The sequence below is a fragment of the Globicephala melas genome, chromosome 10 (assembly GCF_963455315.2).
Source record: "Globicephala melas chromosome 10, mGloMel1.2, whole genome shotgun sequence".
Taxonomy (NCBI): Eukaryota; Metazoa; Chordata; class Mammalia; order Artiodactyla; family Delphinidae; genus Globicephala; species Globicephala melas.
Genome location: NC_083323.1, coordinates 30438245 through 30455907, shown reverse-complemented (window position 1 = coordinate 30455907; position 17663 = coordinate 30438245). Strand labels below are relative to the sequence as shown.

At 37.7% G+C, this 17663-nt stretch overlaps 1 protein-coding gene across 5 annotated transcripts in view; it reads right to left on the bottom strand.

Annotated features, from left to right (window-relative positions):
• The window catches only part of POC1B (POC1 centriolar protein B), a 140763-nt gene that overhangs the window by 46496 nt on the left and 76604 nt on the right, over window positions 1-17663 (bottom strand). For 4 of the 5 annotated variants that reach the window (XM_060305625.2, XM_030856418.3, XM_030856416.3 and 1 more), the window contains 5 exons: window positions 11287-11394; window positions 11041-11156; window positions 9335-9468; window positions 7176-7244; window positions 6285-6437 (listed from right to left, as the gene is read on the bottom strand). In XM_060305625.2, coding sequence (XP_060161608.1) covers window positions 6285-6437; window positions 7176-7244; window positions 9335-9468; window positions 11041-11156; window positions 11287-11394 — 580 coding nt within the window. The remainder of the gene's footprint in view (window positions 1-6284; window positions 6438-7175; window positions 7245-9334; window positions 9469-11040; window positions 11157-11286; window positions 11395-17663) is intronic. The other variant, XM_030856417.3, reaches the window with a different exon arrangement.

Here is a 17663-nt window from a genome sequence, read left to right as displayed (position 1 = left end):
CAAATTGCAGAGGAAGGAGCATTCCCTAATTCATTCTATGAGGCCACCATCACCCTGATACCAAAACCAGACAAAGATACTACAAAAAAAGAAAATTATAGACCAATATCACTGATGAATATAGATGCAAAAATCCTCAACAAAATACTAGCAAACAGAATCCAACAACACATTAAAAGGATCATACACCATGATCAAGTGGGATTTATCCCAGGGATGCAAGGATTCTTCAATATATGCAAATCAATCAACGTGATACACCATATTAACAAATTGAAGAATAAAAAGCATATGATCATCTCAATAGATGCAGAAAAAGCTTTTGACAAAATTCAACATCCATTTATGATAAAAAGTCCTCAAAAAGTGGGCATAGAGGGAACCTACCTCAACACAGTAAAGGCCATGTACGACAAACCCACAGCAAACATCATTCTCAATGGTGAAAAACTGAAAGCATTTCCTCTAAGATCAGGAACATGACAAGGATGTCCACTCTCACCACTATTATTCAACATAGTTTTGGAAATTCTAGACATGGCAATCAGAGGAGAAAAAGAAATAAAAGGAATACAAATTGGAAAAGAAGAAGTCAAACTGTCACTGTTTGCAGATGACATGATACTATACATAGAGAATCCTAAAGATCCCACCAGAAAACTACTAGAGCTAATCAATGGCTTTGGTAAAGTTGCAGGATACAAAATTAATGCACAGAAATCTCTTGCATTCCTATACACTAATGATGAAAAATCTGAAAGAGAAATTAAGGAAACACTCCCATTTACCACTGCAACAAAAAGAATAAAATACCTAGGAATAAACCTACCTAGGGAGACAAAAGACCTGTATGCAGAAAACTATAAGACACTGATGAAAGAAATTAAAGATGATACCAACAGATGGAGAGATATACCATGTTCTTGGATTGAAAGGATCAATATTGTGAAGATGATTCTACTACCCAAAGCAATCTACAGATTCAATGCAATCCCTATCAAATTACCAATGGCATGTTTTAGGGAACTAGAACAAAAAATCTTAAAATTTGTATGGAGACACAAAAGACCCTGAAAAGCGAAAGCAGTCTTGAGGGAAAAAAAAAGGAGCTGCAGGAATCAGACTCCCTGACTTCAGACTATACAACAAAGCTACAGTAATCAAGACAATATGGTACTGGCACAAAAACAGAAACATAGATCAATGGAACAAGATAGAAAGCCCAGAGATAAACCCACGTACCTATGGTCAATGAATCTACGACAAAGGAGGCAAGGATATACAATGGAGAAAAGACAGTCTCTTCAATAAATGGTGCTGGGAAAACTGGACAGCTACATGTAAAAGAATGAAATTGGAACACTCCCTAACACCATACACAAAAATAAACTCAAAATGGATTAGAGACCTAAATGTAAGACTGGACACTATAAAACTCTTAGAGGAAAATATAGGAAGAACACTCTTTAACATAAATCACAGCAAGATCTTTTGTGATCCACCTCCTAGAGTAATGAAATAAAAACAAAAATAAACAAATGGGACCCAATGAAACTTCAAAGTTTTTGCACAGCAAAGGAAACCACAAACAAGACGAAAAGACAACCCTCAGAATGGGAGAAAATATTTGCAAACGAAGCAACAGACAAAGGATTAATCTCCAAAATATACAAACAGCTCATGCAGCTCAATATTAAAACAACAAACAACCCAATCCAAAAATGGGCAGAAGACCTAAGTAGTCATTTCTCCAAAGACATACAGATGGCCAAGAAACACATGAAAAGCTGCTCAACATCACTACTTATTAGAGAAACACAAATCAAGACTACAATGAGGTATCTATCACCTCATACCAGTTAGAATGGGCATCATCAGAAAATCTACAAACAACAAATGCTGGAGAGGGTGTGGAGAAAATGGAACCCTCTTGCACTGTTGGTGGCAATGTAAATTGATACAGCCACTATGGAGACCAGTATGGAGGTTCCTTAAAAAACTAAAAATAGAATTACCATATGATCCAGCAATCCCACTACTGGGCATATACCCAGAGAAAACCATCATTCAAAAAGACATATGCACCCCAATGTTCATTGCAGCACTCTTTACAGTAGCCAGGTCATGGAAGCAACCTAAATGCCCATCGACAGCCGAATGGATAAAGAAGATGTGGCACATATATACAATGGAATATTACTCAGCCATAAAAAGGAATGAAATTGGGTCATTTGTTGAGACATAGATGTATCTAGAGACTGTCATACAGAGTGAAGTAAGTCAGAAAGAGAAAAACAAATATCGTATATTAACGCATGTAATGTGGAACCTAGAAGAATGGTACAGATGAACTGGTTTGCAGGGCAGAAGTTGAGACACAGATGTAGAGAACAAACATGGAAACCAAGGAGCGAAATGCAGGTGGTGGTGGTGGTGTGATGAATTGGGAGATTGGGATTGACATGTATACACTGATGTGTATAAAACTGATGACTAATAAGAACCTGCTGGGCTTCACTGGTGGCGCAGTGGTTGAGAGTCCGCCTGCCGATGCAGGGTACACGGGTTCGTGCCCTGGTCCGGGAAGATTCCACATGCCGCGGAGCGGCTGGGCCCGTGAGCCATGGCCGCTGAGCCTGCACGTCTGGAGCCTGTGCTCCACAACGGGAGAGGCCACAACAGTGAGAGGCCCGTGTACCACAAAAAAAAAAAAGAAGAAAAAAAAGAAAAAGAACCTGCTGTATTAAAAAAATAATTAATTAAATAAAATTTAAAAATTAAAAAAAGATTTAATTCACATGTGCCTCAATTTCTCATGGGATAAAAATGGTGCTTGCTTTATAGAGTTTTAAGGAAGATTTAATGACAATTTGTGTAAGGCTATTAGAAAAATGTTGCATGTGTTAGATATTAGTATTATTACTGCTATTATTATTATGTAATCTCTGAAGAACAGTTTTTGAGGTCCAAAACAGTGTAGACATATAGCACAGCTAGAACTAAATTACAAAACTGATAGAGGAGTGGTCTTTTTTTTAATCATAAATCATAATGTTTCAACCTTAATAGAAGGTTGAGATAAAACCCAATCTCAGACTCCAAGACTTAAAATTGATCACTTGTAGTTTTGAACTATGAATCGTGGCCAGACTACCATAAAATATCATTATACAAATATTTGGTTAAGTTAAAGGAAGTTTTCCTTCCTGATCAATGTCGTACAGAATTTCCTATGCAATGTGTAGATTAAGGTAATCTCAAGTGGCCATTACAAAATTAGAAGCCATCAAAACAATTATTTTATTAACAAATTCTTTTTAACAAACTAACCATTACCCCTTCCTACAATATTCGGCAACTCTCCTAGCATAGCTATTTTGATGCCTTTCTGTCACCAAGATCTACCACCATCCCTTAGAACGGCTCTACGTCTTCCCATCAAAATATGCAAAAGGGTAGGGAACTGCTTGGGAGAAAAGTGTCAGGCACACACATTAAGTTAGTTCCTCCTTCAAGAAGGAAAGTTTGGTTTTGTCTGGGCGGCTGGACTAGGCAGTCCAGCTCGTGACAGTCTGAAGAAGACAAAGTCAGCACAAATTCGTGATGTGCCATTGAGCAATGCAGGCAGGGTTAAGATACCTTGTTTTAAAAGTGGGCTTCTTTCCCACCAAAAAAAGCAAGAAGTTGTTCTTATGTTTTAATTAAGACAGAGTGCCCAGGCCAGGAGCATTACAAAGGCTCCCCAGTTAGATGAGCAGAAAGGACAGAGGAGGGGTCTGACACAGCAAGGGAAAGGATTTCATGCTTCCTGCCTTCTTTCATGTGGCCTTCTTCTCTCATTTATTCTAAAAGCAATCTGGCTATCACCCTCTCTATCTGTGTAGGAATTAGTAATTTATATCTGTAGTCAGCTGGTACCCAAGGTCTAAGACTCCACAGGATTCCCCACCTTCAAACAAGTGATGACTTTAAGGCTGACAAATGGATGGCTTTTGCAAAAGGCCAAATAATTTCACCCAGAAGACCGAGACTATATGCGATTCAAATGAGCCTCACAGAAAACACAATAAAATACAAATCATAGGACAGCTATGTTACTTCAAACTCAGAAATGAAGCATTCGTGGTTACTGTAAAAAGAGAAAGCTGGGGAAATTAGATTATTTAGATGCCATTTATTTCACATCTTCTAATAATACATTTTTATTCCTTTAGTCAGGAATTCTGACCTCAAAAAAAAAAAAAAGTTTAGCGCTTCCCTGGTGGCGCAGTGGTTGAGAGTCCGCCTGCCGATGCAGGGGACACGGGTTCGTGCCCCAGTCCGGGAGGATCCCACATGCTGCGGAGCGGCTGGGCCCGTGAGCCGTGGCCGCTGGGCCTGCGCGTCCGGAGCCTGTGCTCTGCAACGGGAGAGGCCACAGCGGTGAGACCCACGTACCGCAATAAAAAAAAAAAAAAAAAAGTAAGTCTAGCACTCTTAAGTGAGCTGGGGCTCAGAGTAAATCACAGAGAAAATGGCTTGAATCCTCAGTGCTGAGGCAGTGTGATGTCATGGAAGTATAAATGAATTAGGAGTAAAGAGACCTGGGCTCAGCCTGCAGCTCTGTCACCTACCACACTGGAAAGGTAGGTGGCTAAGCGTATGAGAGGGCAGCAGCAATGTTGCTGATCAGGCCCAGCTAAGCTACAGAAATACTAGAATAAAAAACACCAAGAGTCAATAAAACCAGCTTAGGTAAAACAAGAAAAGAAAACTCAAGTTAAAATATATTTCACATATATTTGATGTGAATGCATGGGATCACAGGGGATCAACAAATGCATCCATAATTGCAGAAACTGAAACAAAAATGTGGTGAACCACAAATTACATTACATTCTTTCTTTCAAAGAAATGAAAGAGGGGAAAATGATAATACAATAAGCGGCATGAAGATGTAGTAAAGCACAATGGTAAACACTTTAGTTAGGAGGTCTGGAAAGATGGTCGGAAGTTGGAGAGGACAAAAATTATAGCAAAGAACTGAAAATAAACACTACCATTGAAAAACAAGGAAAGAAATCCCCAAAATGTGGCTAGATTAAACAAAATCTTAAAAACAGTCTAAAAGAATTAGAAGTTTTAAAAACTTAAATTTATGCATGCGTGCACATGCACACACCCATACACAAAACCTGAGACTAAAAGAAATACCTGAGGTAAGAGAAAAGGCTAAGACCAAGGAAACCAAAATTAAAGAACTGACACGGGGTAAGGAAGCCAGAGACCACAGAAGGGGGTCTGGAACTACAGCATGAATAACAAGCAGGAGGTGGCTGTGAACTGCCACTCAGGAATAATATCTTAAGAATTTTTAAGCATCTACTTGAAAAGCAAAGAAAGACTCTGCCAGTGATTGGGAAAAAAATTCAGATGAACAGATAATAGTAATTCCTGATATCTGCTCTTTCTGAGAGAAAAAACAACTTAAGAAGAATCATGCAATGGGAATTCCCTGGCAGTCCAGTGGTTAGGATTTGGCGCTTTCACTGCTGTGGACCCGGGTTCAATCCCTGGTTGGGGAACGAAGATCCCACAAGCCAGCAAAAAAAAAAAAAAAAAAAAAAAGAATCATGCAAAATGGAAAGAAATAGACTAATACCAGCAAAGTACCCAGCAAAGACGGAACTTTTTTCTTTGAAGAGAGTAGAACATTTAAATCTATAGGACCTAAGGGAACTTGCCAACAAAAATTTACAGCTAAACAGATAATTATATACTTGAAAATATATGTTGGCAAACAGTAAAATGGTCTCAACTATTAGGTTTAATGCTTAAGTCTCTTCTTTTTACTGTTCATAAGACCTTTTATTTTATTTTTTATTGTAAAAGGGCTTCAAGATACCTATTTCAATAACTGCTCTAAAAATTCTTGCCCTTCAGCCCTGTTCTCTTGACAGCCATCACATGAGCTCCCTAAACGTGCCTAGAATATGAAGCCAGCTCAGACTTTACAGTCATCAGAGGTCTTAGATTTGATTCCTCATTTCCATTATTATTAACACAATTTTTAAGTTTTATTTCTAAATCTTCAAGAAGCAAATATGAGAGGCTTTAGTACTATTACACACTACCTTATTTACAGTTTTATTTTATTAGTGAAAATAATTGTTTCTTGAAGTGCTGCTGTTTTAAAGCAGGACTAGGTTTCATCTAATTAAGTATAATTTCAAGCATCTAGTTGACCAACAGCCCCAAAGTGTACACTTAACAAATGGTAGGGCAAATATGCACAAAGTACTCACTTCAACAGTTTCAATTTTTCCCTCCCGGGGATGTGGTGTCCTTGGGTAGATATCGAGAAGATGTGGTGGTGAATCAAAGTGTAATCTTTTGAGGTTTCTTTTAATCACGTCTTTACAATTCAGTTCATCAAAGTTAGTCTTCCACAATAAGACCTATACAAATTAATCAGGTTGGTAGTTATTGACTTGCATGTACAAGCAGTAGAAGTAAATTTTTAAAAAAATGAATATATAGAATTGTCTCTCAAAATAGTCAGGAAGGCTAGATATATATTCTGACAACATTACATCTCAACACTTTTTTTTTTTAAAGGGTGATAGGGAGAGATTTAGCATTTCAAATTGCCTTTATGTCCAGTTTAAAATTCATATTAAGAAAATAACTTATTATCTTAAAATCCTCTTTTATTTTTCCCAAAGCCCAAAATCATGTTTTTGGCTTTACTGTCCACCTTATTCAATAAATCTGGCTCTGAATGACTTTTGGTCATTTCAAATAAATGCAGATTTGCTATACAAACAATTTAATTTTACCATCCTCAAGGAGCTTAATCAACATTTGAAAAACAAGGCATACAGACAATAGATTAGGCAATAATTCAAGTGAAAGGGCCACACCAATATTAGGTATTCAGTAAGTGTCAGTTTTATGTATTATAATTAAGTGTAAAGATGAGCAAAAGAAAATAACTGCTATTTGAGTTCCAAAAACTATCAGAACTGGAAGTATTTCAGCTATGAGATAGCAGACTTCCTGGCACTAAATTAAAATATAAACTCATTGATAATCATCTTAACATATACAAACTAGCTGGTTGTAAAAATCTTAGCTGAGGTCTCAGATTCCATGCCCCTAACCAAATCAAAGAGGGAGCCGAGAGATTTACAAACCTGTGCATCTGCACCTCCTGATGTAAACAGCTCTCCACCTTTTGAAAATGTAACAGTGAAGACAGGCCCCTAAGAAATAAAGGGAGATAAAAGAAAAACTTACTTGGTAATGTGTTCTCATGGCCAAGAAGGCCGTGAGTATTAATTTTTCATCCTAACTTGTGCAGACTATTTATGCAATGTCTTGAGAACATATCCAGCTGTTAGTAACTTATGCAGGCAAAGAGAATCAAAGAATCAACCCAATTACATTAAAACATCTATAAATGATACTAAGTGAAAAAAGAGATGCTAATAAAAATGAGAAAATACACTCTTCTCCCCTTTAAAGAAAAGCTTGTGCATAGGTAAGTTAGTAAGAATTTCTGTTAAGATTTTCTGGCTTTGGATTCTTTATTCAACAAATCACTAGCAGAAACTGAATGATAATTCTGTAGGTGATGGGAATGAGGCTGCATGAACAAAGCTTATTTCCTGACCACAACAGGCTTCACTGAGTTCTCCCTTCATGTGGGCAATATTGAGCCACTCCAAGTTTTAAGAGCAGGACATGGATAGAAGAGCTGTGATTGATGAAAATTGATATCACAATTGTGAGAATGATGAGTTGGAGTCAGAACAAATGGTTGCAGGGCAGTTAGGAAGTTACTGCAATTATCTAGGTGAGAGGTAACAGGAACACGAAATGGAGCAATGGCTGTGGAGCTGGACAAGACTATACCCGGCACAGTCACAACATGACCTCTAGGTCAATTTTCAGTCAGGATAAGAGTAAATCTTCCTCATTTCAAAAATATTCGTATACTGTTTGTTTTTAATATGTCCTTAATCTATGCAAGAAAATCTTGAAGGAAAAACATCTTATATTTTTCAAGTAGACCATCCCACAGACTCAGGTTATTATAGCCTCATAAACACCTTCACCTCCAGACTGTGAAATATTCCATATTCATGTGTAGTGCTTTTCTCCTAAATTATTTTATTTATCTTTTTTCTATTACTCTGTCCTTCTTCCATGGATATTTTAATCTTTGGCCACTTTTATTTGTTGTTCATCCAGCCTAAATCCATGGGTACACATATATCTGAGCTGGTTAGTGTCTATTTCTGCTTCACTCTAACACAGCTGCAGAACAAATGATAAAGCAAGCAGGAAGTCCGGCAGGATACATGAAGGCAGAAAAAAAAACTTCTCCCTTAGACCACAAAACCCATTCTATTTCTGGATATAAATAACTTATACTTGGTTAAAAGGGAGTACCTAGTACATCTTATTAAAAAAAAAAAGAGGATGCATTCTAAAAAATTTAGAGAAGTTTGAATATTTACCCAGAAAGGAAAGATAGTTTCTACACTTAAAAAGTTTTTCTTTAGTACATTATATACTAGTGTATATGTGTGTTTGTGTGTGTGTGTGTGATTGAATAGGCTCAATAGATAGCACCCCACTTCCCCACTGGTTTCCTAAAACAATTGAAAAATAAGACAAAAGAAATATTATCTTTCTTACTGATGAAGGCTTATAAAGAGAAAATGTGTCTTTATCTGTGGGCAACTGGGCTTTCTAGAACTGAATCCCAGAATGAGTCAGATTTGAGTACCCAGTCACAGGCAAGGCTGGACAAGGGCAGGCCTCCCCACAAGAAATATCAGAGGAAAACCATACAGACAGGTACAGGCTCCCAAGAGTAGAAGGCATTGGGCTCGACTTGTCAAATTTCTCCTTCTAAACTCGCCAATCAGATTAGTGAAAGGATAGAGTGAGGGGGTGTGGAGGCTAAGAGGGTCAAAGCTAGTGGGACAGCCTCCACATGAGGGGAAAGATCAGAAGTAAGAAAAACATGTATCCATCACCATTTAACCAGTCAAACCTATACTACATACTGAGGAAGATAGCAGTAAAGGATTAAGTTAATGTCCACTGAAAGATACACATTGATTTTGACATGAATTACAATAAATAATATTTATTTAAAGATAAAAAATAATATTTATCTTAAAATAAAAAACATAGCCTTGGAAGCAAAAAAAAAAAACAAAACACTTTGTGGTAGCAGCAATGTGTGCTACACTTGGAAACATAATAAAGCCATATAATAAAATGGACCAAAACTGTTACAGATATATTATTTAAGAAGTAAAAATCTTACTGTTCATACCGTATGTCCTTGAAGTGTATATATAAGCCTTCCTTCTAAGAGGTCCAGAATCTTAAGCATACCATCTGAAGAAGCAGTGATGAGATAGTTACCCGAAGGATGGAATGACACACAATTAACTCCACCGCTGTGAACTGATTTGTAGAAAATTAAAGCAAAAAGTTCAGAGAATAATTCTTAATTCTAGAGATGCCCCTTTACCCTATTAGCAATACCAGGCTGAAAGAATCAATTCGGGGCAATGTCTCCACAGCAACCAAAATTCCACATAGCTCATGACACAGAATAGCTTTACAAATGAGAGTAAGTCATGGAAGAATGATCTTAATAAACACATAACTATAAAATCTTCAGATATATTACCAATATAATTAACCATTGATTACCACCAGCTCACATAAGGTATACATCTTAGCCTTAAACTAAATTTAATTACCAGTTAGTTGCTTGGGTCAAGGGGTGAAGAGTATGGAGATATATGTGGAGAAGGGCAGTCTTGCCAGCTTGAGAATTCATTTCTGGACAACCTCCTTCCAATAGGAGGCAGCATAACACAGCGATCAAAAGTTTGTTCATCACTGTATTTTATAAAAATGTACTTTATAAACAGAAAGTCCCACATCAGTTCTATCAATATTTTAGCAAGTAACTTAGCCCCTTTAAGCCTCAGTTTCCTTATCTTTAAAGTGGAGGTAACAGTAATACCTCTTAGGGCTGTTGTGAGGATTTAGCACAGTGTCTGCTACATTATAGTTATTAAGAAAGGGAAATGTGGGGCTTCCCTGGTGGTGCAGTGGTTGAGAGTCCACCTGCCAATGCAGGGGACACGGGTTCATGCCCCGGTCCGGGAAGATCCCACATGCCGCAGAGCGGCTGGGCCCGTGAGCCATGGCTGCTGAGCCTGCGCGTCCGGAGCCTGTGCTCCACAACGGGAGAGGCCACAACAGTGAGAGGCCCACGTACCGCAAAAAACAAACAAACAAAAACCAAAAAAAAAAAAAAAGAAAGGGAAATGTGGATTTAATATAAATCTAATATACACTAAGAAATCAATTCATTTCTCTTTTAACTTCAATATATGGGCACAGTAGGATGTTGTTTTCTACCAGTTATAACACCTATCTGTGCTCAGGTATCTCCTTCTGAGTCAATTTCTATCCTGGATTCTTTTTTTTTTTTTGCGGTACACGGGCGTCTCACTGTTGTGGCCTCTCCCGTTATGGAGCACAGGCTCCGGACGCGCAGGCTCAGCGGCCATGGCTTACGGGCCCAGCCGCTCCGCGGTACGTGGGATCTTCCAGGACCGGGGCACGAACCCGTGTCCACTCCATCGGCAGGCGGACTCTCAACCACTGCGCCACCAGGGAAGCCGTATCCTGGAGTCTTATACAAAGCAGATAATTAAGTTTGAAAATCTTACCTTTTTTCTTCTTCTTTATTATATATTATATATAACCTTTTTTCTTCTTCTTTATTATTATTATTTTTTTTACAGCCCTGGCAGCATTTTTAAGGTCCCTCCACCCCCTTCTGTACGCTGGCCTCTACTCCAGCTCTTCTACTCTAACTCTTCTCTAGTCAGTTCAAAGTCAGCCCATCTTTCTCATTAAGAGGGCTAAGCCACACTGAGAAGGATAGTCTGTCAGCGTTAAGAACTTCCTAGAGGAGCCCATTTTACAACTGAATTTTGTTATGGAAATTGTTACCTTGATAATGCTGGAGTAACTTGTTCACTCTTATATCCCAGATTTTCACGGTATGATCAGAACCTGCTGAAGCTATGCATGTACCATTAGGGTTAAAATCCACAAAATTTGCAAACCTAGGAGGAAAGAATAAGATGGTCTAATAGTTTGATTTCTCTTTACTCTCATTTCTTTATTTGAATTGTAATAATTAAATGTCTCCGTATCAAACTAACCCATATAAATGCAAAAAGAGAATGGACTTACCCTACAAAATCTGAGAAGTTATTAACACATTGCTTATTTGTGGTATCCCAGATTTTAATAGTTTTATCCTCACTACATGATACAATTAGTCTTCCATCAGGTGAAAACCTGGAAAGCATAAGAAAGATAATTGTTCTGGAAGGCTCCTGACAATCACCCCCACCCCCACCATGACATACACATGACATGCATGTACATATTAAATACCCTAGGCCAGTGTTAGCACACCACGCAGCAAACTCCTATTCTGCTACCAACACCTTTTCCAACTAAAAATAAGCACAACGAATGACACTGATAGACCATTAAAAAGATGAAAATATACTATACAGATTAACTGAGAGTATTTTAACCTTTTATTCTTTTATATTTAAATAATTTAGTTTCAAGGTAGTTTCTGTCTGAGGTCTGCACTGCTTCCAAGCCAAGTACCTTGTTTTTTGGGTTTTTTTTGTTTTTTTTTCTTTTTGTGGCATGCGGGCCTCTCACTGTTGTGGCCTCTCCCTTTGCGGAGCACAGGGTCCGGACGCGCAGGCTCAGCAGCCATGGCTCACGGGCCCAGCCACTCTGTGGCACATGGGATCCTCCCGGACCGGGGCACGAACCCGTGTCCCCTGCATCGGCAGGCGGACTCTCAACCACTGTGCCACCAGGGAAGCCACAAGTACCTTGTTTTTTAAAAGTATTCTCTATTTCTTTCTACTGTCATTTTCTGGTGTTATCCATATGACCCAAGAGAGCATCTATTACTCATCCTACCAACTCTACAGTGAGGCTTTTTGTAAGAAAAGAACTGGTGTGTTGAGAATTAAAATTGAATGCTATCATCAACAAAAGAACCAACACCTCAAGCCTGTAACTTCCCGGATTGGGGAGGCCAGAGAGCTCCAACAGACTGAAAATAGGATAACTCATTTATACAAAACTGAAGTTCCTTCAGAGACACACCTATTATCCACATGCCCCATTAAAAAACAAATGAGAAAATTCTCAGACATCTTGTCTACTGCTTTTATACTCTTTCCCTTTAAAATCCTTTCCAAGGTTATTTTTCTCTCTTAAGTGCCTTTTTAGAATGGAGATAGAAGAGCAGAAGGCTGAAAAGAAAATGAAAAATTTTAGACTATTAAGAAACTATGGAGCAGAAGCAAAAAGAACTACAGTTGTGCAGCCTGTGGAACAAAAACCACATTCACAAAAAGATAGACAAGATAAAAGGCACAGGGCTATGTACCAGATGAAGGAACAAGATAAAATCCCAGAAAAACAACTAAATGAAGCGGAGATAGGGCAACCTTCCAGAAAAAGAATTCAGAATAATGATAGTGAAGATGATCCAGGACGTCGGAAAAAGAATGGAGGCAAAGATCGAGAAGATGCAAGAAATGTTTAACAAAGACCTAGAAGAATTAAAGAACAAACAGAGACGAACAATACAATAACTGAAATGAAAACTACACTACAAGGAATCAATAGCAGAATAACTGAGGCAGAAGAACAGATGAGTGACCTGGAAGACAGAATGGTGGAATTCAATGCTGTGACACAGAATAAAGAAAAAAGAATGAAAAGAAATGAAGACAGCCTAAGAGACCTCTGAGACAACATTAAACTCAACAACATTGGCAATACAGGGGTCCCAGAAGGAGAAGAGAGAGAGAAAGGACCCGAGAAAATATTTGAAGAGATTACAGTCGAAAACTTCCTTAACATGGGTAAGGAAATAGCCACCCAAGTCCAGGAAGCGCAGAGAGTCCCATACAGGATAAACCCAAGGAGAAACACATTGAGACACACAGTAATCAAACTGGCAAAAATTAAAGACAAAGAAAAATTATTGAAAGCAGTAAGGGAAAAATGACAAATACCATAGAAGGGAACTTCCATAAGGTTAACAGCTGATTTCTCAGCAGAAACTCTACAAGCCAGAAAGGAGTGGTATGATATACTTTAAGTGATGAAAGGGAAGAACCTACAACCAAGTTACTCTGCCCTGCAAGGATCTCATTCAGATTCAATGGAGAAATCAAAAGCTTTACACACAAGCAAAAGCTAAGAGAATTCAACACCACCAAACCAGCTCCACAACAAATGCTAAAGGAACTTCTAAGTAGGAAACACAAGAGAACAAAATGACCTACAAAAGCAAACCAAAAACAATTAAGAAAATGGTCATAGGAACATACATATCGATAATTACCTTAAACGTGAATGGATTAAATGCTCCAACCAAAAGACACAGGCTTGCCGAATGGATAGAAAAACAAGACCCATCTATGTGCTGTCTACAAGAGACCCACATAAGACCTAGGGACACATACAGACTGAAAGTGAGGGGATGGAAAAAGATATTCCATGCAAATGGAAATCAAAAGAAAGCTGGAGTAGCAATACTCATATCAGATAAAATAGACTTTAAAATAAAGAATGTTACAAGAGACAAGGAAGGACACTACATAATGATCAAGGGATCAATCCAAGAAGAAGATATAATAATTATAAATATATATGCACTCAACATAGGAGCACCTCAATACATAAGGCAACTGCTAACAGCTATAAAAGAGGAAATCGAAAGTAACACAATAATTGTGGGGAACTTTAACATCTCACTTACACCAATGGACAGATCATCCAAAATGAAAATAAATAAGGAAACACAAGCTTTAAATGACACAATAGACCAGATGGATTTAATTGATATTTATAGGACATTCCATCCAAAAACAGCAGATTACACTTTCTTCTCAAGTGCGCACAGAACATTCTCCAGGATAGAACACATCTTGGGTCACAAATCAAGCCTCAGTAAATTTAAGAAAATTGAAATCATATCAAGCATCTTTTCTGACAACAACGCTATGAGATTAGAAACCAATTACAGGGGAAAAAACGTAAAAAACACACACACATGGAGGCTAAACAATACGTTACTAAATAACCAAGAGATCACCAAAGAAATCAAAGAGAAAATCAAAAAATACCTAGAGACAAATGACAATGAAAACATGATGATCCAAAACCTATGGGATGCAGCAAAAGCAGTCTAAGAGGGAAGTTTATAGCTATACAAGCCTACCTCAAGAAACAAGAAAAATCTCAAATAAACAATCTAACGTTACACCTAAAGGAACTAGAGAAAGAACAAACAAAACCCAAAGTTAGCAGAAGGAAAGAAATCATAAAGATCAGAGCAGAAATAAATGAAATAGAAACAAAGAAAACAATAGCAAAGATCAATAAAACTAAAAGCTGGTTCTTTGAGAAGATAAACAAAATTGATAAACCATTAGTCAGACTCATCAAGAAAAAGAGGGAGAGGACTCACATCAATAATATTAGAAATGAAAAAGAGGAAGCTACAACAGACACCACAGAAATACAAAGCACCTTAATAGACTACTACAAGCAACTCTATGCCAATAAAAGGGACAACCTGGAAGAAATGGACAAATTCCTAGAAAGGTATAACTTTCCAAGACTGAACCAGGAAGAAATAGAAAATATGAACAGAACAATCACAAGTAATGAAATTCAAACTGTGATTAAAAATCTTCCAACAAACAAGAGTCCAGGACCAGATGGCTTCACAGGCGAATTCTGTCAAACATTTAGAGAAGAGCTAACACCCATCCTTCTCAAGCTCTTCCAACAAATTGTGGAGGAAGGAACACTCCCAAACTCATTCTATGAGGCCACCATCACCCTGATACCAAAACCAGACAAAGATACCACAAAAAAAGAAAATTACAGACCAATATCATTGATGCATATAGATGCAAAAATCCTCAACAAAATACTAGCAAACAGAATCCAACAACACATTTAAAGGATCACACACCATGATCAAGTGGGATTTATCCCAGGGATGCAAGGATTCTTCAGTACATGTAATTCAATCAATGTGATACACCATATTAACAAATTGAAGAATAAAAACCATATGATCATCTCAATAGATGCAGAAAAAGCTTTTGAAAAAATTCAACACCCATTTATGATAAAAACTCTCCAGAAAGTGGGCATAGACAGAAGCTACCTTAACATAATAAAGGCCATATATGACAAACCCACAGCAAACATCATTCTCAATGGTGAAAAACCGCAAGCCTTTCCTCTAAGATGAGAAACGTGACAAGGATGTCTGCTCTCACCACTATTATTCAACATAGTTTTGGAAGTCCTAGCCACGGCAACCAGAGAAGAAAAAGAAATAAAAGGAATACAAATTGGAAAAGAAGAAGTCAAACTGTCACTGTTTGCAGATGACATGATATTATACATAGAGAATCCTAAAGATCCCACCAGAAAACTACTAGAGCTAATCAATGGCTTTGGTAAAGTTGCAGGATACAAAATTAATGCACAGAAATCTCTTGCATTCCTATACACTAATGATGAAAAATCTGAAAGAGAAATTAAGGAAACACTCCCATTTACCACTGCAACAAAAAGAATAAAATACCTAGGAATAAACCTACCTAGGGAGACAAAAGACCTGTATGCAGAAATCTATAAGACACTGATGAAAGAAATGAAAGATGATACCAACAGATGGAGAGATATACCACGTTCTTGGATTGGAAGAATCAATATTGTGAAAGCAATCTACAGATTCAATGCAATCCCTATCAAATTACCAATGGCATGTTTTAGGGAACTAGAATAAAAAATCTTAAAATTTGTATGGAGACACAAAAGACCCCGAATAGCAAAAGCAGTTTTGAGGGAAAAAAACGGAGCTGGAGGAATCAGACTCCCTGACTTCAGACTATACAACAAAGCTACAGTAATCAAGACAATATGGTACTGGCACAAAAGCAGGAACATAGATCAATGGAACAAGATAGAAAGCCCAGAGATAAACCCACGCACCTATGGTCAACGAATCTATGACAAAGGAGGCAAGGATATACAGTGGAGAAAAGACAGTCTCTTCAATAAGTGGTGCTGGGAAAACTGGTCAGCTACATGTAAAAGAATGAAATTAGAACACTTCCTAATACCATACACAAAAATAAACTCAAAATGGATTAGAGACCTAAATGTAAGACTGGACACTATAAAACTCTTAGAGGAAAACATAGGAGGAACACTCTTTGACATAAATCACAGCAAGATCTTTTGTGATCCACCTCCTAGAGTAATGGAAATAAAAACAAAAATAAACAAATGGGACCTAATGAAACTTCAAAGCTTTCGCACAGCAAAGGAAACCATAAACAAGACAAAAAGACAACCCTCAGAATGGGAGAAAATATTTGCAAACGAAGCAAGGGACAAAGGATTAATCTCCAAAATATATAAACAGCTCATGAAGCTCAATACTAAAACAACAAACAACCCAATCCAAAAATGGGCAGAAGACCTAAATAGACATTTCTCCAAAGAAGACATACAGATGGCCAAGAAACACATGAAAAGCTGCTCAACATCACTACTTATTAGAGAAATGTAAATCAAAACTACAATGAGGTATCACCTCACACCAGTTAGAATGGGCATCATCAGAGAATCTACAATCAGCAAATCCTGGAGAGGGTGTGGAGAAAAGGGAACCCTCTTGCACTGTTGGTGGGAATGTAAGTTGATACAACCACTATGGAGAACAGTATGGAGGTTCCTTAAAAAACTGAACATAGAATTACCATATGATCCAGCAATCCCACTACTGGGCATATACCCAGAGAAAACCATCATTCAAAAAGACACACGCACCCCAATGTTCACTGCAGCACTACTTACAGTAGCCAGGTCATGGAAGCAACCTGAATGCCCATCGACAGACGAATGGATAAAGAAGATGTGGTACATATATACAATGGAATATTACTCAGCCATAAAAAGGAATGAAATTGGGTCATTTGCTGAGACGTGGATGGATCTAGAGACTGTCATACAGAGTGAAGTAAGTCAGAAAGAGAAACACGAATATCGTGTATTAATGCATATATGTGGAACCTAGAAAAACGGTACAGATGAACCGGTTTGCAGGGCAGAAATTGAGACACAGACGTAGAGAACAAACGTATGAACACCAAGGGGGGAAAGCAGCGGGGGGGGGTGGTTGTGGTGGTGTGATGAATTGGGCGATTGAGATTGACATGTATACAGTGATGTGTATAAAACTGATGACTAATAAGGACCTGCTGTATAAAAAAAAAATTAAATTAAAAAATTAAAAAAAACAAAGAAACTATGAACAGTAATTTTGCTATTAATATTTTAGCAATAACAAAAACCAAAAAAAGATTTAGGTCACAGACCGATTATGTTTCAATTTTATTTGTAGTTTCCCTCTCTGCCCAGATTACTATAAAAGTGATTAACTAAGGGTGTGGGTTATAAGTGAAGGTTTTTCTTTTTGTTTTCTCACT